We start from the raw sequence: 12,516 nt of genomic DNA, 5'->3' as shown, positions 1-12,516 counted from the left end.
GAAACCTCGGTGGTGGTTGGGATGAGTTCGCGGAAGACCCCGCAACCCTTTGAAGGCACGTTCACCGTCTGGGACAGGGCGCGAGCTGTTAAAGATGCTTTTGCGACGTTGCAGACGATGCTTGGTGTGCAAGAAGATCCATAACGGATCATTGTTCACTTTTTATTTGTAAACATGATTAGGACTTCTAACTAGGAATAGGCCCGACATAAATACAGAACAGAATTTCCACTCAAGCACACAGAGCGACGTCCGGCTTCAAGGTAAGCGTCTGGTCAAGTTTATTTTAGTGTGTTGTGCCTGTCGGTGAGCTCAAAGCTCTGTAGCGAGGGTTCATCCGGCAAGTCCAAGAGACTGTGTGTTTTGGCCGATTACTATCGTATGGTTTAACGTGACGGCTTATTGTTGCCTATTTGCACGGCTGGCAGCCCTTGTATTGCATCCCTTTTATTCTTCCAACCGAATGTTAAACACTCGGTGCTCTCGTAAAAGACTTACCCGTGCCTGGTACCCTTCCGCTGCTGGGACCACGAGGATTCAAAACACCTGCTAGCTTTGCTCGTGCTAGTAGCGTGTACTTATTTTTACAGGTTGGCCGATATAAGTTATTTACAAGGTCCGGTTTTTCCCGGTGCAAGGGCAGAACTGGGGTCTTCAGGTCTACCCGAAAGATCGATTGCTATTCTAGCAGACGTATTGTTGTCGGAACGTCCTAACTACATTTGTAGCTAGAGTTCACGGGGGAATTCCATTACCACAGCTGGTGTCGCGACCCAAGAACAGAGGGTGGCCATTGTGAACTGTTTGTATGGCCTTCTAGTTAGCGAGGAACCAAGAGAAGAAGAACAAGAAAAACAAGAAAACAAGAAGTATGGCGAAATAACAACCGACGGTACCAGCTACGCCTGCCAACTCTGGCGGGGCTCGCAACAAGGGTTCAAGCTCGGACGTGTCGGCTGGACGCTTTGCAGCCGCCACCAAGCTTTCGGTGAGCTGCGAGGACAAGGCGGACGACGGTCCTGACGCCCATCATTATGACGGCTACGAAGTCAAGACGCCGGCTTCAGAGCCAGGCGCCGCGACACCTGGAGACAGCCACGCTATCATCAGGGCTGAGTAGAGCGACCAGGTCCCTTTCGAGGAACCTCGTCGACGAGCTATATGACGTTGCGGGGCCAGAACCGGTCTATAAAGAATACGACGATGGGACGAGGGTTCTAAGCCTTCGGTGGCGAGTTCAAAGCATTCAGCATTGCTGAAAGTACCTCGCCCGCCTATCAACGGTGACACGCCAGCCGCCAAGCGCGTCTTCGGCCGCGTACAAGCGCTGATACAGAATGATGATTGGATGCAGCTGTTCAAGCCCATCCACAAGCGACAGGCCGACTGACCCACGCTTGCGCAGTTACTTCGATACCCAGTCAACTTGGTTTCGACTAGCCAAGTTGTCGAGGATTCAGTCTCGCTACTACTGTCGCTGGGCTTTGAGAACGAGACTTATCAATCGACGATGTCGCTCCAAGATTGGCAACCTCATGAGGCTGGAGCTGCTCTCTAGAAATGGAAGAAGAAGCTTCGGAAGGCATTTGGCGCTGTCGACATCAGCGCTGGAAAGCAGCCTGTGAGTTGACCAACCGTTCATGATGAAGATCCGTCCACGATTCCGCTGCCGCGGCCACCCCAACGACTTGACCATACGCCTCCTACCAAGCGTGGAGTTGATCGTGGTGCCTTTGGCACTACCGAAGCTTCACCGTACTTTCAAGACTTGCACATGGTTACGCCACGTTCGGAGAGCTGTATGCAACGCGTGTACGCTGGTAACGAGGGTTCATTCGGTCGCCGGGGCGGTGCGTGAGCTTCCAAAAGTGTCGCCCGACGTCGTCAGGTTGACAGCGATGGTTCGTCAAGTGACGATGACATTTTGATGCGTACATTCGACGAAGAAGATCCTCAAGTCGAGTTAATGCGTCAGATGAATGAGCTGGCAACGCTTAACGACATGGACCCGACACCGAGTATTGAAATGGCATCATACCGACCATTGGATCGCATTAAGCCGTTCTCAGGCTCTCGCAGCAAGAGCGAGAACTATATGCAGTGGCTCCGCGGGTTCGTCTACGAAACGACTGGAACGCACACAGATGCTGCCAAATGGTGCATTTCATTTAAGCTTAGTCTCCGGGACGAAGCCATTCATTGGTTCCGTTAATCTCCGAAGAAGACGAAGCGCAAGTGGAAGCTGCTGAGTGATGCGTTCATCCGCTACTATTACTCGTAGTTCACGCAGCCGGCACTGTCCCGTTACTACTCTGCAAAGCGGGAACGTAACAAACATCTGTGCGACTACATAAACAGACTGAATGGCTACGCTCGGAACGCCCGTCTACACTTCGAGAAGAGTAGCCGCGACGCAAAATAACACGTACAGCAGTTCCTGGCAGCGTGCAATGTTGACAAGCTGGCGGAGAGTCTCTACCACACTCGAGTCACCGACATTCACGAGCTCGAAGAGATCATTGAAGATCTTTTTAAGGGCAAGGAGCGAATGGCTAAGCGTAACAGTATCGACACTCCAAGAGTCGAGATGCACGACGCGACGATGCGTACGCCCGCAACAGCCAACGTGATGACCGTCGCCGCGATGACAACCGCAACAAACCGAGAGTGACGCTCATTGAAGCCACGGCGGGTGACCTACTAGCTGAATTGGAGGATCGTGAAGCTGCCCGGGGGGGGGGCACCGAGTATTCAAATGAAGATCAGAACGCTTATAGCGAAGTCCAAGACGAGTATACCGACTTTCAGCCCGAAAATACGGATAGTGACTTCTCATTGGACGAAAGTGACCGATACCCCGCCGCGGCTAACGAATATGAGCACTGTGCAGCCGCTGAAGGCACCTACGCACGTTCAGAAAACCGTCAGACGCGTGGGAACACGCCTGATCGCGAGAATGATTTCAATCAAGATCGCCGGGGTGGTGACCGTGGGTTCAATCAGGACCAACGCGGTCGGCGCGCCTTCAACCGCGACAACAGACAGCCACAGTATGGACCATGCGCGGTGTGCGGTGGTAAGAGTCACTCCTCCCACCACTGCAACAAGCGATGCAATTTCTACAAACAACGCCACGATGCTGAAGAGTGCGAGCTTTTCCGCAACTTCCAAGACCTTGCCAAATTCGTGCGTACCAAAGACACGAAGAAGGGTTTTCCACCAGAGCTCAAGCCCGTCGTTCAGGAACGCCATTTAAACTAGACAACCCGTCAACTACAACTGGGTTGGTCTCTATCGGGCTGCCACAGTTAGTCGAGCCTTCAATGGTAGTAGAGTGTATCTTTGATTTCATGGGGCAGAGAGAATAGCCTGATAATTATGTAACAAGTGCGAACGCGACGGAAAATGAAAAGGAGAGGAAATCCTCGGTGGAGGAGCTGGAGAGAGTGGAGTGTGATGATGCTGATGAGGGCACCAGCGAGGGCTCGTTCGGAGTAGTCTCGAGTGCAGCGTGAGACGGATCCAAGGGTCACTTTAAGATGATGAAGTTGAACCCTGGCTAGAGACAGGGGTGGTGGTCGGCTAAGAAATTCGACCGAAGATTCAGAATCAGAGCTCTGGTGCAAGGCGCAGTAAACGACAAGCGGACGAGAATTATCCTCGACACGGAAGCTAACTTTAGTGTGATCACTGACACCTTTGCCAAGAAGTTGCGGCTCCGAGATGTACCTGATCACGGACACCGTATTGACATTCAAGGAATCAGCGAAGGCAAGGTGTCTACGACGCGACGAGCGTGCGTTAAGATTACGCTCGGATTGGAGAAGGGGTACGAATTCGAGATGTGGGTCATGGCGCATAGAGCAGGCGTCGATGTGGTACTCGGAACCGACGTTATGACCCCAGCTGGGATTCGGATGGACCTGTTTCACGGCGCGGCGCAATTGCCGCACGAAGGCCAAATTCCACTGATTAAGACCAAGAATATGATCGATAGTGAAGAGTACGGCTCTCATGTTAACGCCGGGCCACCTGAGCGTTTGGACATACAAGCGCACGAGTGGCGGGGATATCGACTAGCGAAGCGTCAAATCAGGCTGGAAGAACACGTACTGTGGGTTCGTCGAACGGACAAGTTAATCCCGTCAGTGGCGAGGTTTCGACGTGGACGGCCTCAGAGTATTCGGGTGACCAATGTATATGACCAAACGGTGTACCTACCAGCACACGACTCGATTGCGATGTGGATACCAGATGGGGATTTGCCGCGAGGTGGCGGCTATGTGCGTCTGGACTCCCAGAAGTACCAAAATTGGCAAGTGCTGGCCTATGAAGGCTGCAGAGACCGCAAGCTGTTTCAGCGGGAGTGCGAGATCTACGAACAATGGCTCGCAACGCAGCCTTCGGCAGTCGAGCGACCAGATTATCCTCAACCCCGTGGGGTTCTAGCAAGGCCCTTCGAGGACTTGCAGATGGACTCCGATTATCGTCGGACGTGTGCAGAGCGCTGGGCAATGATCATGGAGGAACGTGAGCTAGTGGAGGCCTGTCTGGCGTCTGGTGTGACAGCCGGGAACTTGGCTGATGTTCAACTTTCCGAAACGCCTTTGGACACTTACACGGCAGCTCACGGCGAAGCCAATAATGCAAACGAAGCCTCGGTAGCGCGTACACACGAGCGACTGAGCTCCGTAAAAGTTGTACATACGCCAACGAGTGTTCGTTTCGAGTCTGGGTGACAGCGGGATCGACAAGTAACAGCACTGGATCAGATGGAGACACCAGTTTAGACGATATTGTCCCGGGCTTGCACGCAGCCGAATTTGCGAACGAATCATCGGTGGTTGGTGCAGAATACGCAGACGTCGTACTGAAAGTGGTGAACACGGCACCAAGTGTTCGTTGCGAGATTGGAGCGAATGCCGGACTGTCAAGACAACGGTCATCCGAGGAGCTGAACAGAAGTGAACAGCCCAATATGTCGGCTGCCTGCGCATTCAATATTGCGAACAAAGATTCGGCAGGCGGCCCAGCGATAGAAAACCAGGCGAAGAAGGGGATGGACCCAGTACCGAGAGCTCAAATCGAAGCGGATGCCGACGTTGCGTTGAGGGAAGAGTCCGTCGCGACTTTGGACGAAACGTTCATGTCGGGTGCTCGCGTGCTAACAGCCGAAGGAAATAAAGCAACGGAGGACACAAGAAGTGATTTCTGCGAGCACCCAGCTAACAACATCGGTCTGGAAGACAACGCAAAGGGGTTGGCCTTCCTACGCGGCCTTACCGAAGAACCAACACGACGATAGACTACAATGCACCCAATGTTGCTGATCCCAAGCTGTCGACCGATCGCTGAGAGCGTATAGCTCCAACGCTTAAGAACCACGAGCACATCATGATTGCTAGTGGCAACGCACCGCCGCCGCCAGCCTACGGCACCGTATGCGACATCGACACGCAGGGGCATGCCCCAATCGAACAGCGTGCCCGACGCGTGCTGCTACGGACTTTGTTGAGAGCAGGATTGATCGTCTTTTCAAGCAGTCCATGGGCAACGCTGATCGTGATTGTGATGAAAAAGAACGGGCTGGACATCCGGCTCTGCATTGATTACAAGATGGTGAGTGCCATCACCGCAATCATGGAGTATGCAATGCCGCTAGTCGACAATTTGTTGACTGATCTCGAGTGCTACCTATGGGTTTGCTCGCTGGATGCTGCAAGCGGCTTCTGAGCCGTCATGATGACCTTGTGAGCACGTAAAGTATCGGCGTTTGTATGTGCACTAGGACACTTCGAGTGGTTACGCATGCCCTTCGGGCTAAGGGACGCGCCGATGATCTACACAGTAGATGCCATGTAATAAATATTATATGAAACGCGCTACACTCTGTAGGTGCGTCAGCACTACTAGCAGCTCCATAGTCAGCTAACCGTATGCTCGGCTCTAAGCCTCGCGTTGCCCCCCCCCCACCGTACAAAACACAAAGATAGGAAGGAAAATAAGGGCCTAAAAGGGAGTATATTCTAATCATTTGATCCTCTTCTGCTTCTTTTGCTCGATATACTTGGCGGTTCGGGCGGTCAGCTTGCGAGGGTGGCTTCGCTTATTTTTTTCTTGGTGCAACAGTCAGGACCCATCGCCTTCTTGATGTTTGCCATGCTTTCCTGGCATCGCACTTCGGCCGAATTAGGTGGGGGGGGGGCTTTTCCTCCCAGAACTCAACCGCTTTTGGGATGTTCTCGCAGGCAATACAGCGCCGCACGATGTCCCACCCGCTGATTGTGCGGAACGTGTAGCCGTACTGCAGTTTACTACAGCAGACTCAAGGCGCCCGAGAATCTGTCGCAGACCGCTGCCGATTCAGGAGAAGCAGGTCAATCTTGGTTTTGCTCGACGTGGGCCTCGCCATGTTGCAAACTGTGGGCAAACTCTTACGATTACTAACGTGCGTAAAATATTAGGTATTCTTAGGATATTTACTGCTGGGTGTATTTTATTAAGCGAAATCTATAGTAGCCTTATTTTATCATAAGTACTATATTATTTAAATCATAAAATACGTCAGAAATATCAGCCAATACACGGCCATTTAATGCTGGTACCCGTAATTAAACAAATAATAAAATTTTGCAATCGCTTCAATAATGTTTTTTTTTCTTTTTGCGAGCACAACTTAGTTTTTAAACAATAGCTATAATTTTAAACTCTACCACGTAGGTACCATGCGCGCGTGCGATACCTTGGTATAGCTATCGCAAAGGTTGTGAAGCCTCCGTTAATTAAACTTCGAATAGTTTAATAATAAAACTATCATCTCTAGTTTGAGAAGTGTGTGGAAAATAACATCGCAGAGCTCTTACAAAATGCGGGCTCTAAAGCCTACATAAATAATATCAATACTATCGTCTACTTTGAAAGGTGTGTGAAAAAAAACAGAGCTCTTACAAATGAGGGGTTGTTTTGCCCGATTTACTGTATATACGAAAGGTTGGAGTAGCTAAATGTAAATAATCAATCGTTAACGCAGTTTGCATCTAATCGGTGCGCTTCGTGCTTGGCAGAAGTGTGTACCTCATGTCCAATCGCGAGGGCGAGGGACGGTCTGATCGTCCAGTCAGTGTCGCAGGTCCGCAAATATCGCCCAATCAGGGCGTGAGTTATTTGTGTGTTGTTTTTGTTTTTTTGTAATTTTGGCATAGTCGGACCGAGTTAGAAAGATAGGCGTGGTCCGTAAGCTGGGACGAAAATGTAGGCCGAGTGTAGCCATGCGAAAAGGTAGCAGGAAGGGGAAATCTGACCATACTGCTAGTGCTGTACTAAGTCTGAGTTATGTCCTATCGATTTTCGACAGCAGAGGACCAATCACGACTAGCAGGCTTGAATAAATATGGTTACAATACAGAATCATCAAACAATTTTAGCCAGGAATTTTGCCTTCATCTTTGGTGAATGGGTCAGCCTACGTGCATTATATTATTTATGAAAAGGAAGCTTTTTAAAAGCTGCTTTTAAAATGAGTACTCATACGATTCGAAACTGTTATGACAGGGTAATGAAATCGCTGGATTATCTCGGGACTCTGGATAAAATTCAGAGAACGTTCCCTTCTGTGACATCACCTTCTTTTCCCGCTTAGGTACGGGTGCAACATTTTAGCACCTTTTCGCTTATTCCAGAATCCGCCGGCTCGAGGACAATGGTTACTTTGTTCTGTGCCGTCGTTGGTGTGGCTGGGAGCACGTTCCCTGTGGACATTAACGAGAACAAGTCGGTGGGGCACTTGAAGAAAGCGATCAAGGAGGAGAACGCATCGACGATCACATGCGACGCCAAGAACCTGCAGCTCTTCCTGGCAAAGGCGGGGGGCAACGCATGGCTGTCGAGCCTCACTGAAGATGTGAAGAAGCTGAAAAAGGGCGAGAAGACTGCTCTCGTCAAATCTCTAACGCAAGAAGAAAAGGAGCTGCAGGGAGAGTCCGGCCTCAAGAAAGTGCTGGCGGGGATGCTATCGCCATCCACCGATGAAATTCACGTGCTGGTGGTGGTTCCGGAGCAAGACGGTACTATCTCAAAAGAGATGTCTGCAGCGACAACGCCACTGACTGTAGAGCAAGTGGAGATGTCAATGAATAAGGTTCTCAGGGAACGAGATGAGAAGGCGTCTGCGTATTCGTTTTCCGATCTGAATACTGCGATGGAAGAGCGAATTGTCAAGAAGATGCGCTTGACCGAAAATATTCCTGATGTCAAGGAGCCAGTCGATACTTCCATCGCCGGTTATTCGTGGATTCCAAAAATCGTGGAGAGCGAGGAAAGTCAAAGGGCTGGGTACATGGCGTACTTGCAGCAGCATTTGAAGACGCTGATAGATCGAGGAGACTTCTTGTTGGATGACATTGCGGGCGATAAATCAGTTCTTAACATCGTGGACCCAAGACTTCCGTTTGCTATGAAAGGCACAGCTGATGTATTGCTCATCAATCGAACAGCGAAGAACCCACTGATTAAGCTGGCTGGGGTCAGCTTGGTGATCGAGCTCAAGAAGAAAGTCGAACCGGGCCATGTTCCTCAAGCAATTGGTCAACTTGTGAGCTGCAGCATGAAGGCGCCTCTCAATTGCTATCCGCTGAGTTTGTTGACGGATTTAAACGACCACTGGCATTTCTCTTGGTTCAGCGACAAGCACGTTCTGACCCAACTTACGTTAAGGTATCCGAAGAACGCGTTCAGATTTATCGAGGCAGCTGTACTGAGACGAACGGAGTCTGCCCCACCTCCTCCGTCATTCATGCCTGGATCTTTCAAGACAATCAAGGTTGATGACTTCTTGCCCCAGCCGGTTGATGCTCGTGCAGAGGAGATGATGGAACGATACGAGTTGATGGCAGATGTGGTGGAACCAGAGTTTCTCATGGCGAGGCGGATGGATTATGCGCGACAGTTAGTCCAGTCGATGCCTATGTACTCTTACATGTATACGTAGTTCGTCGTTTCGATCTTCACGAGTCACTATCGTGAATGAACTTCTATCGCTGTGTTGTATGTGCCCTAGGACTACCAGCTTTTTAACTTTTCTACCCTGAAAAATATAAAATTAATAATAAACAAAGATGGAGGTATACTCACCTGAGCAATACCAAGAGTGCAGCGCAGAAGCGCTACTACGCGGAGCGCTATTGTGTATTTCCGACCAAATTTGCCGTTTTGGTCCTTTTTAGTGAGTCACTCAAAATACAAATCTCATGTTATTTTGACCTCATTTTGTAAGAGCAAAACGCGAATTTCGGTCAGTTCGAGGCATAAGTGTTTGGTCGTGTCAAATTATGTCTACCGTTCACCAAAAAGTATTTATTTTTGGTTAGAAAAGCGTACCGGTATGCTCTCGTACCAGATGGTGAAGCCCTTCTGCGCGATTGTTGGTGTGGCGGGAAGCGCATTCGAGGTGGACATAGACGAGAGTGCGTCGGTTTCCGCGTTAAAGAAGGCGGTCAAGGAGGAGAACGCATCGACGATCACATGCGACGCCAAGAACCTGCAGCTCTTCCTGGCGAAGAAGAAGAAAGGCGCTGGGGTGTGGCTAACGGAGAACGACGTGAAGGACGGTGTCAGTGACACGAGTGATTTGAAGCTATTGGGCGTTGCAGGAGCACCGCTCAGCTTGGTTGGCTTGTCGGAGAAGGACGTCAAGTTCGTACCCACGCTAGAGGATGTCGAGTCGATGAACACACCTGTTCACGTGCTCACTGAGCACTACTTGTCCCAGGACGCAACGCCACCAGCACGGTGCTGGTGGCGTTGCCTCCTGGGACAAGTAGTGCGCCTATTTCTGATGGGTCGGACTTCTGGCTGTCGAGATTTCAACATAGTGAAGTTGCAAAACTTACGCTACTGCCGACACGCGGAGATCTTAATGAATTTATCGGACAACCTCTCCCTGTAAAGATTGGGTTACCGCAGTCTGTGTTTCAAGCTTGGTCGAGTCCATTGATACTAGGCCAACTCCTTCGAGATAAATTGTTCGAGCTAAACGACATTTCGCCGTGCGAATTTTTAAAAGATTCGGTGTTTAGCGCTGCGTTCCTGTACCCGCAGGTGGATGGGGATGCCACAGAGAGTGCATTTCATTATTTCTGGGATTCAATTATCCGTGTGGTGCTCGGGTTTGTGTTTAGGCGTGCTTACATCAACCGGGATTCGAGCAGGAAATCCTCGTCAGGTTTGAAGCGACCCGACTTTTTGTTTGCTTTGGATCATATCTGTGTTTTTCGTGGTGAGGAGAAAGAACCTCGTACTTCTATCACTGTGCCTCGTGAGGAGCTCTTTAAAACGCTGGTGTGGTCCTACGGTGGAGTGCCGTATGTGTTTGGCTATGCTGCGTCGGGCTTCGAGCTATAATTATTTGCTATCTATCAAGACGTCACGGGCAACGTTAAAACCCACCTTATTGGAGGGTTTAACTTGCAGCATGTGCCGGAACGTTTTCGACTTGTACTGGCACTTCTGAATTTGTGTCTGCTTTTCCCGGCAATTGTGCAAAACTGTCCAGCCTCGGCAGGGGTCGAGTTCATGGACATCCATCGCGCCAATGGCGTCAAGGTGCGGTTGAGTCCGATTTTCGTCGATAAGATCTTTCATACACAAGAAGAGTATCGTCGCGTGAAGCAGATCTACGATTCTTTGAAAGCTTATGGGGTTCCTTGTGCCGATGCAGTCGTCACGGTGGATTCAGACCAATTGAGGTTGACACTTAAGCCCCGCGACATTGAGATGAAGCCATGCAGCTTGAGTGAACTGTTCGTCGCGCTCGGGAACGTTCTCGAGGCCCTTGTAGTCCTCCATCGCAACGGGTGGATGCACAGAGACATCCGTTGGTCTAACGTGATCAAGCATATCGACCGCGTTGAATGGTTTTTGATCGACTTCGCTGATGCAGCTCAAAGTCCGCAGAAATATCCCAGCGGCGATCACTTGACGCACGACGAACACGCTTCAGACATTTTTATGGAAGGTGGATCCCACACGACTGCGGTTGACTTATGGGCCGTGGGATACCTGGTGAAGACAAGTAAGATTGAACGGGAATGGACTGCGGAGCCCGAAAGAGCGCTTTTCCTAGATCGGTTGATGAACCCAGACCCGAGTGCTCGGCCGACGGCAGACGAAGCCTTACAGCTTCTGTCACGTTTTGAACGTGAAGCTGCTGAGCAGGAATCACAGGGCAAGGGTGTGCGCAAGAAGCACAGACGTGCCTGAATTTTTACATCGCTATGGCACTACCATTACGCGCTGGGACGAAGTACTATGGTACTAACAACAGGAGTAGTCGATGAATGAGCAACACACGTTTTTCTCATACATACTTCGAATGTATGAGAAATCTCTGTTGACGAGAGAAACTCGTTGACACACGCAGCAGCTATCATGCGGTGCGAATGTGGCCACTGGTTGTCGGATACGCCCGCCTTCACGGCGGCCACCCCGATACTATCTATAGTCGGTTAAGTACACCATCGCAGCCTTCTCTATTAATCCCTGAACGCTGGAAATCGTCGCGGTCTGCACCGTCGCCGGCATGTTTGCGTTGAGGGGACGGTGCCAAAGTTGTCAATATCACTCATCGTGATTGTGCCGTAGTCGGTGAGTTGAGTGGTAGAATGAAAAGCCGGTCTTTTGCATCTAAATAAGCTCGGAGCAGCGGGAACATCGTGACACTTGCGCAAACGCCCGAACTTCCGCGTCCACGGAACAGAACGCCGACCACACGGCAGCGCTGTCAAACAACGCGCAGTCCACGTCCAGCTCGATTATCGCCAGCAGTGCTTTCCTCACCTTCCCGGCTCTCCACACCATCCACCCACTGCCGCCTCCCCGCTGTTACCGTTGTTGCAGTATCCGCCACCCGCATGCCGCCCTTCTACTGTCGCGGACGTCGCCACCCTTGCTCACCACCTCATTCACTCTGCCCCCTCACGCTTCTTCCACTCTAGCTCGCCACCGTCGCCACCATTGCCGCCACTCCACTCGCTCGCCGTCCCAACCTTCTTTCCCTCTTTCCCTCTTTTTTTAAACTTAAAATAAAATGGCAAATATTTAAAAATAAAATGCATAAATTTTAACAAGTACATGCAGTATTTTTGTTAAAACCACATTTTATGTTACGGTCGGAGGTCAGAGATTTTATGTTATGGTAGAGTATAATTTTCTGTTCGACAAAGGCATATGTCGTGTTGTTTTTTGTGTAAACGGCAAAATTTGTCAATGATGTGTCCTAATTGGTGACATAGCGTACAAGTTATTGTACAGAATGTCTTACCATACAAAATATGTTCTGGACCCAATCCTGCATAAGTCGATACATCACCTTTTACAGGAAAGATAAATCAATGGTGCCAGGAAACTCTCTGAAGACAGACTCATAAAATTCAATCACATCTCTTTTTTCTTCCTTCTACTCAAGCTCCTCCACCTTCCTCGCCTCACCTTCAATAGGTTATGAGCCCAACGCAAGCCTCC

General features: G+C 50.2%; 1 protein-coding gene and 1 pseudogene across 1 annotated transcript; both read left to right on the top strand.

Moving 5' to 3' along the window:
* Positions 1 to 7,699: 7,699 nt before the first annotated feature.
* PITG_18823 (Crinkler (CRN) family protein) lies at positions 7,700 to 9,032 on the top strand (the record flags this gene model as incomplete). The annotated part of the gene is made up of 1 exon (XM_002997190.1): positions 7,700 to 9,032. One exon carries the CDS (start codon positions 7,700 to 7,702, stop codon positions 8,984 to 8,986), a length of 1,287 nt encoding a protein of 428 aa, XP_002997236.1.
* A 362-nt stretch (positions 9,033 to 9,394) lies between these two features.
* Positions 9,395 to 11,253, top strand: PITG_18822 (annotated as a pseudogene; the record flags this gene model as incomplete).
* Between the last annotated feature and the right edge of the window lie 1,263 nt (positions 11,254 to 12,516).

The sequence above is a fragment of the Phytophthora infestans genome, genomic scaffold (assembly GCF_000142945.1).
Source record: "Phytophthora infestans T30-4 supercont1.82 genomic scaffold, whole genome shotgun sequence".
In the NCBI taxonomy this organism is placed as follows: Eukaryota; Oomycota; class Peronosporomycetes; order Peronosporales; family Peronosporaceae; genus Phytophthora; species Phytophthora infestans.
This window is presented reverse-complemented; position numbering and strand designations above follow the sequence as displayed.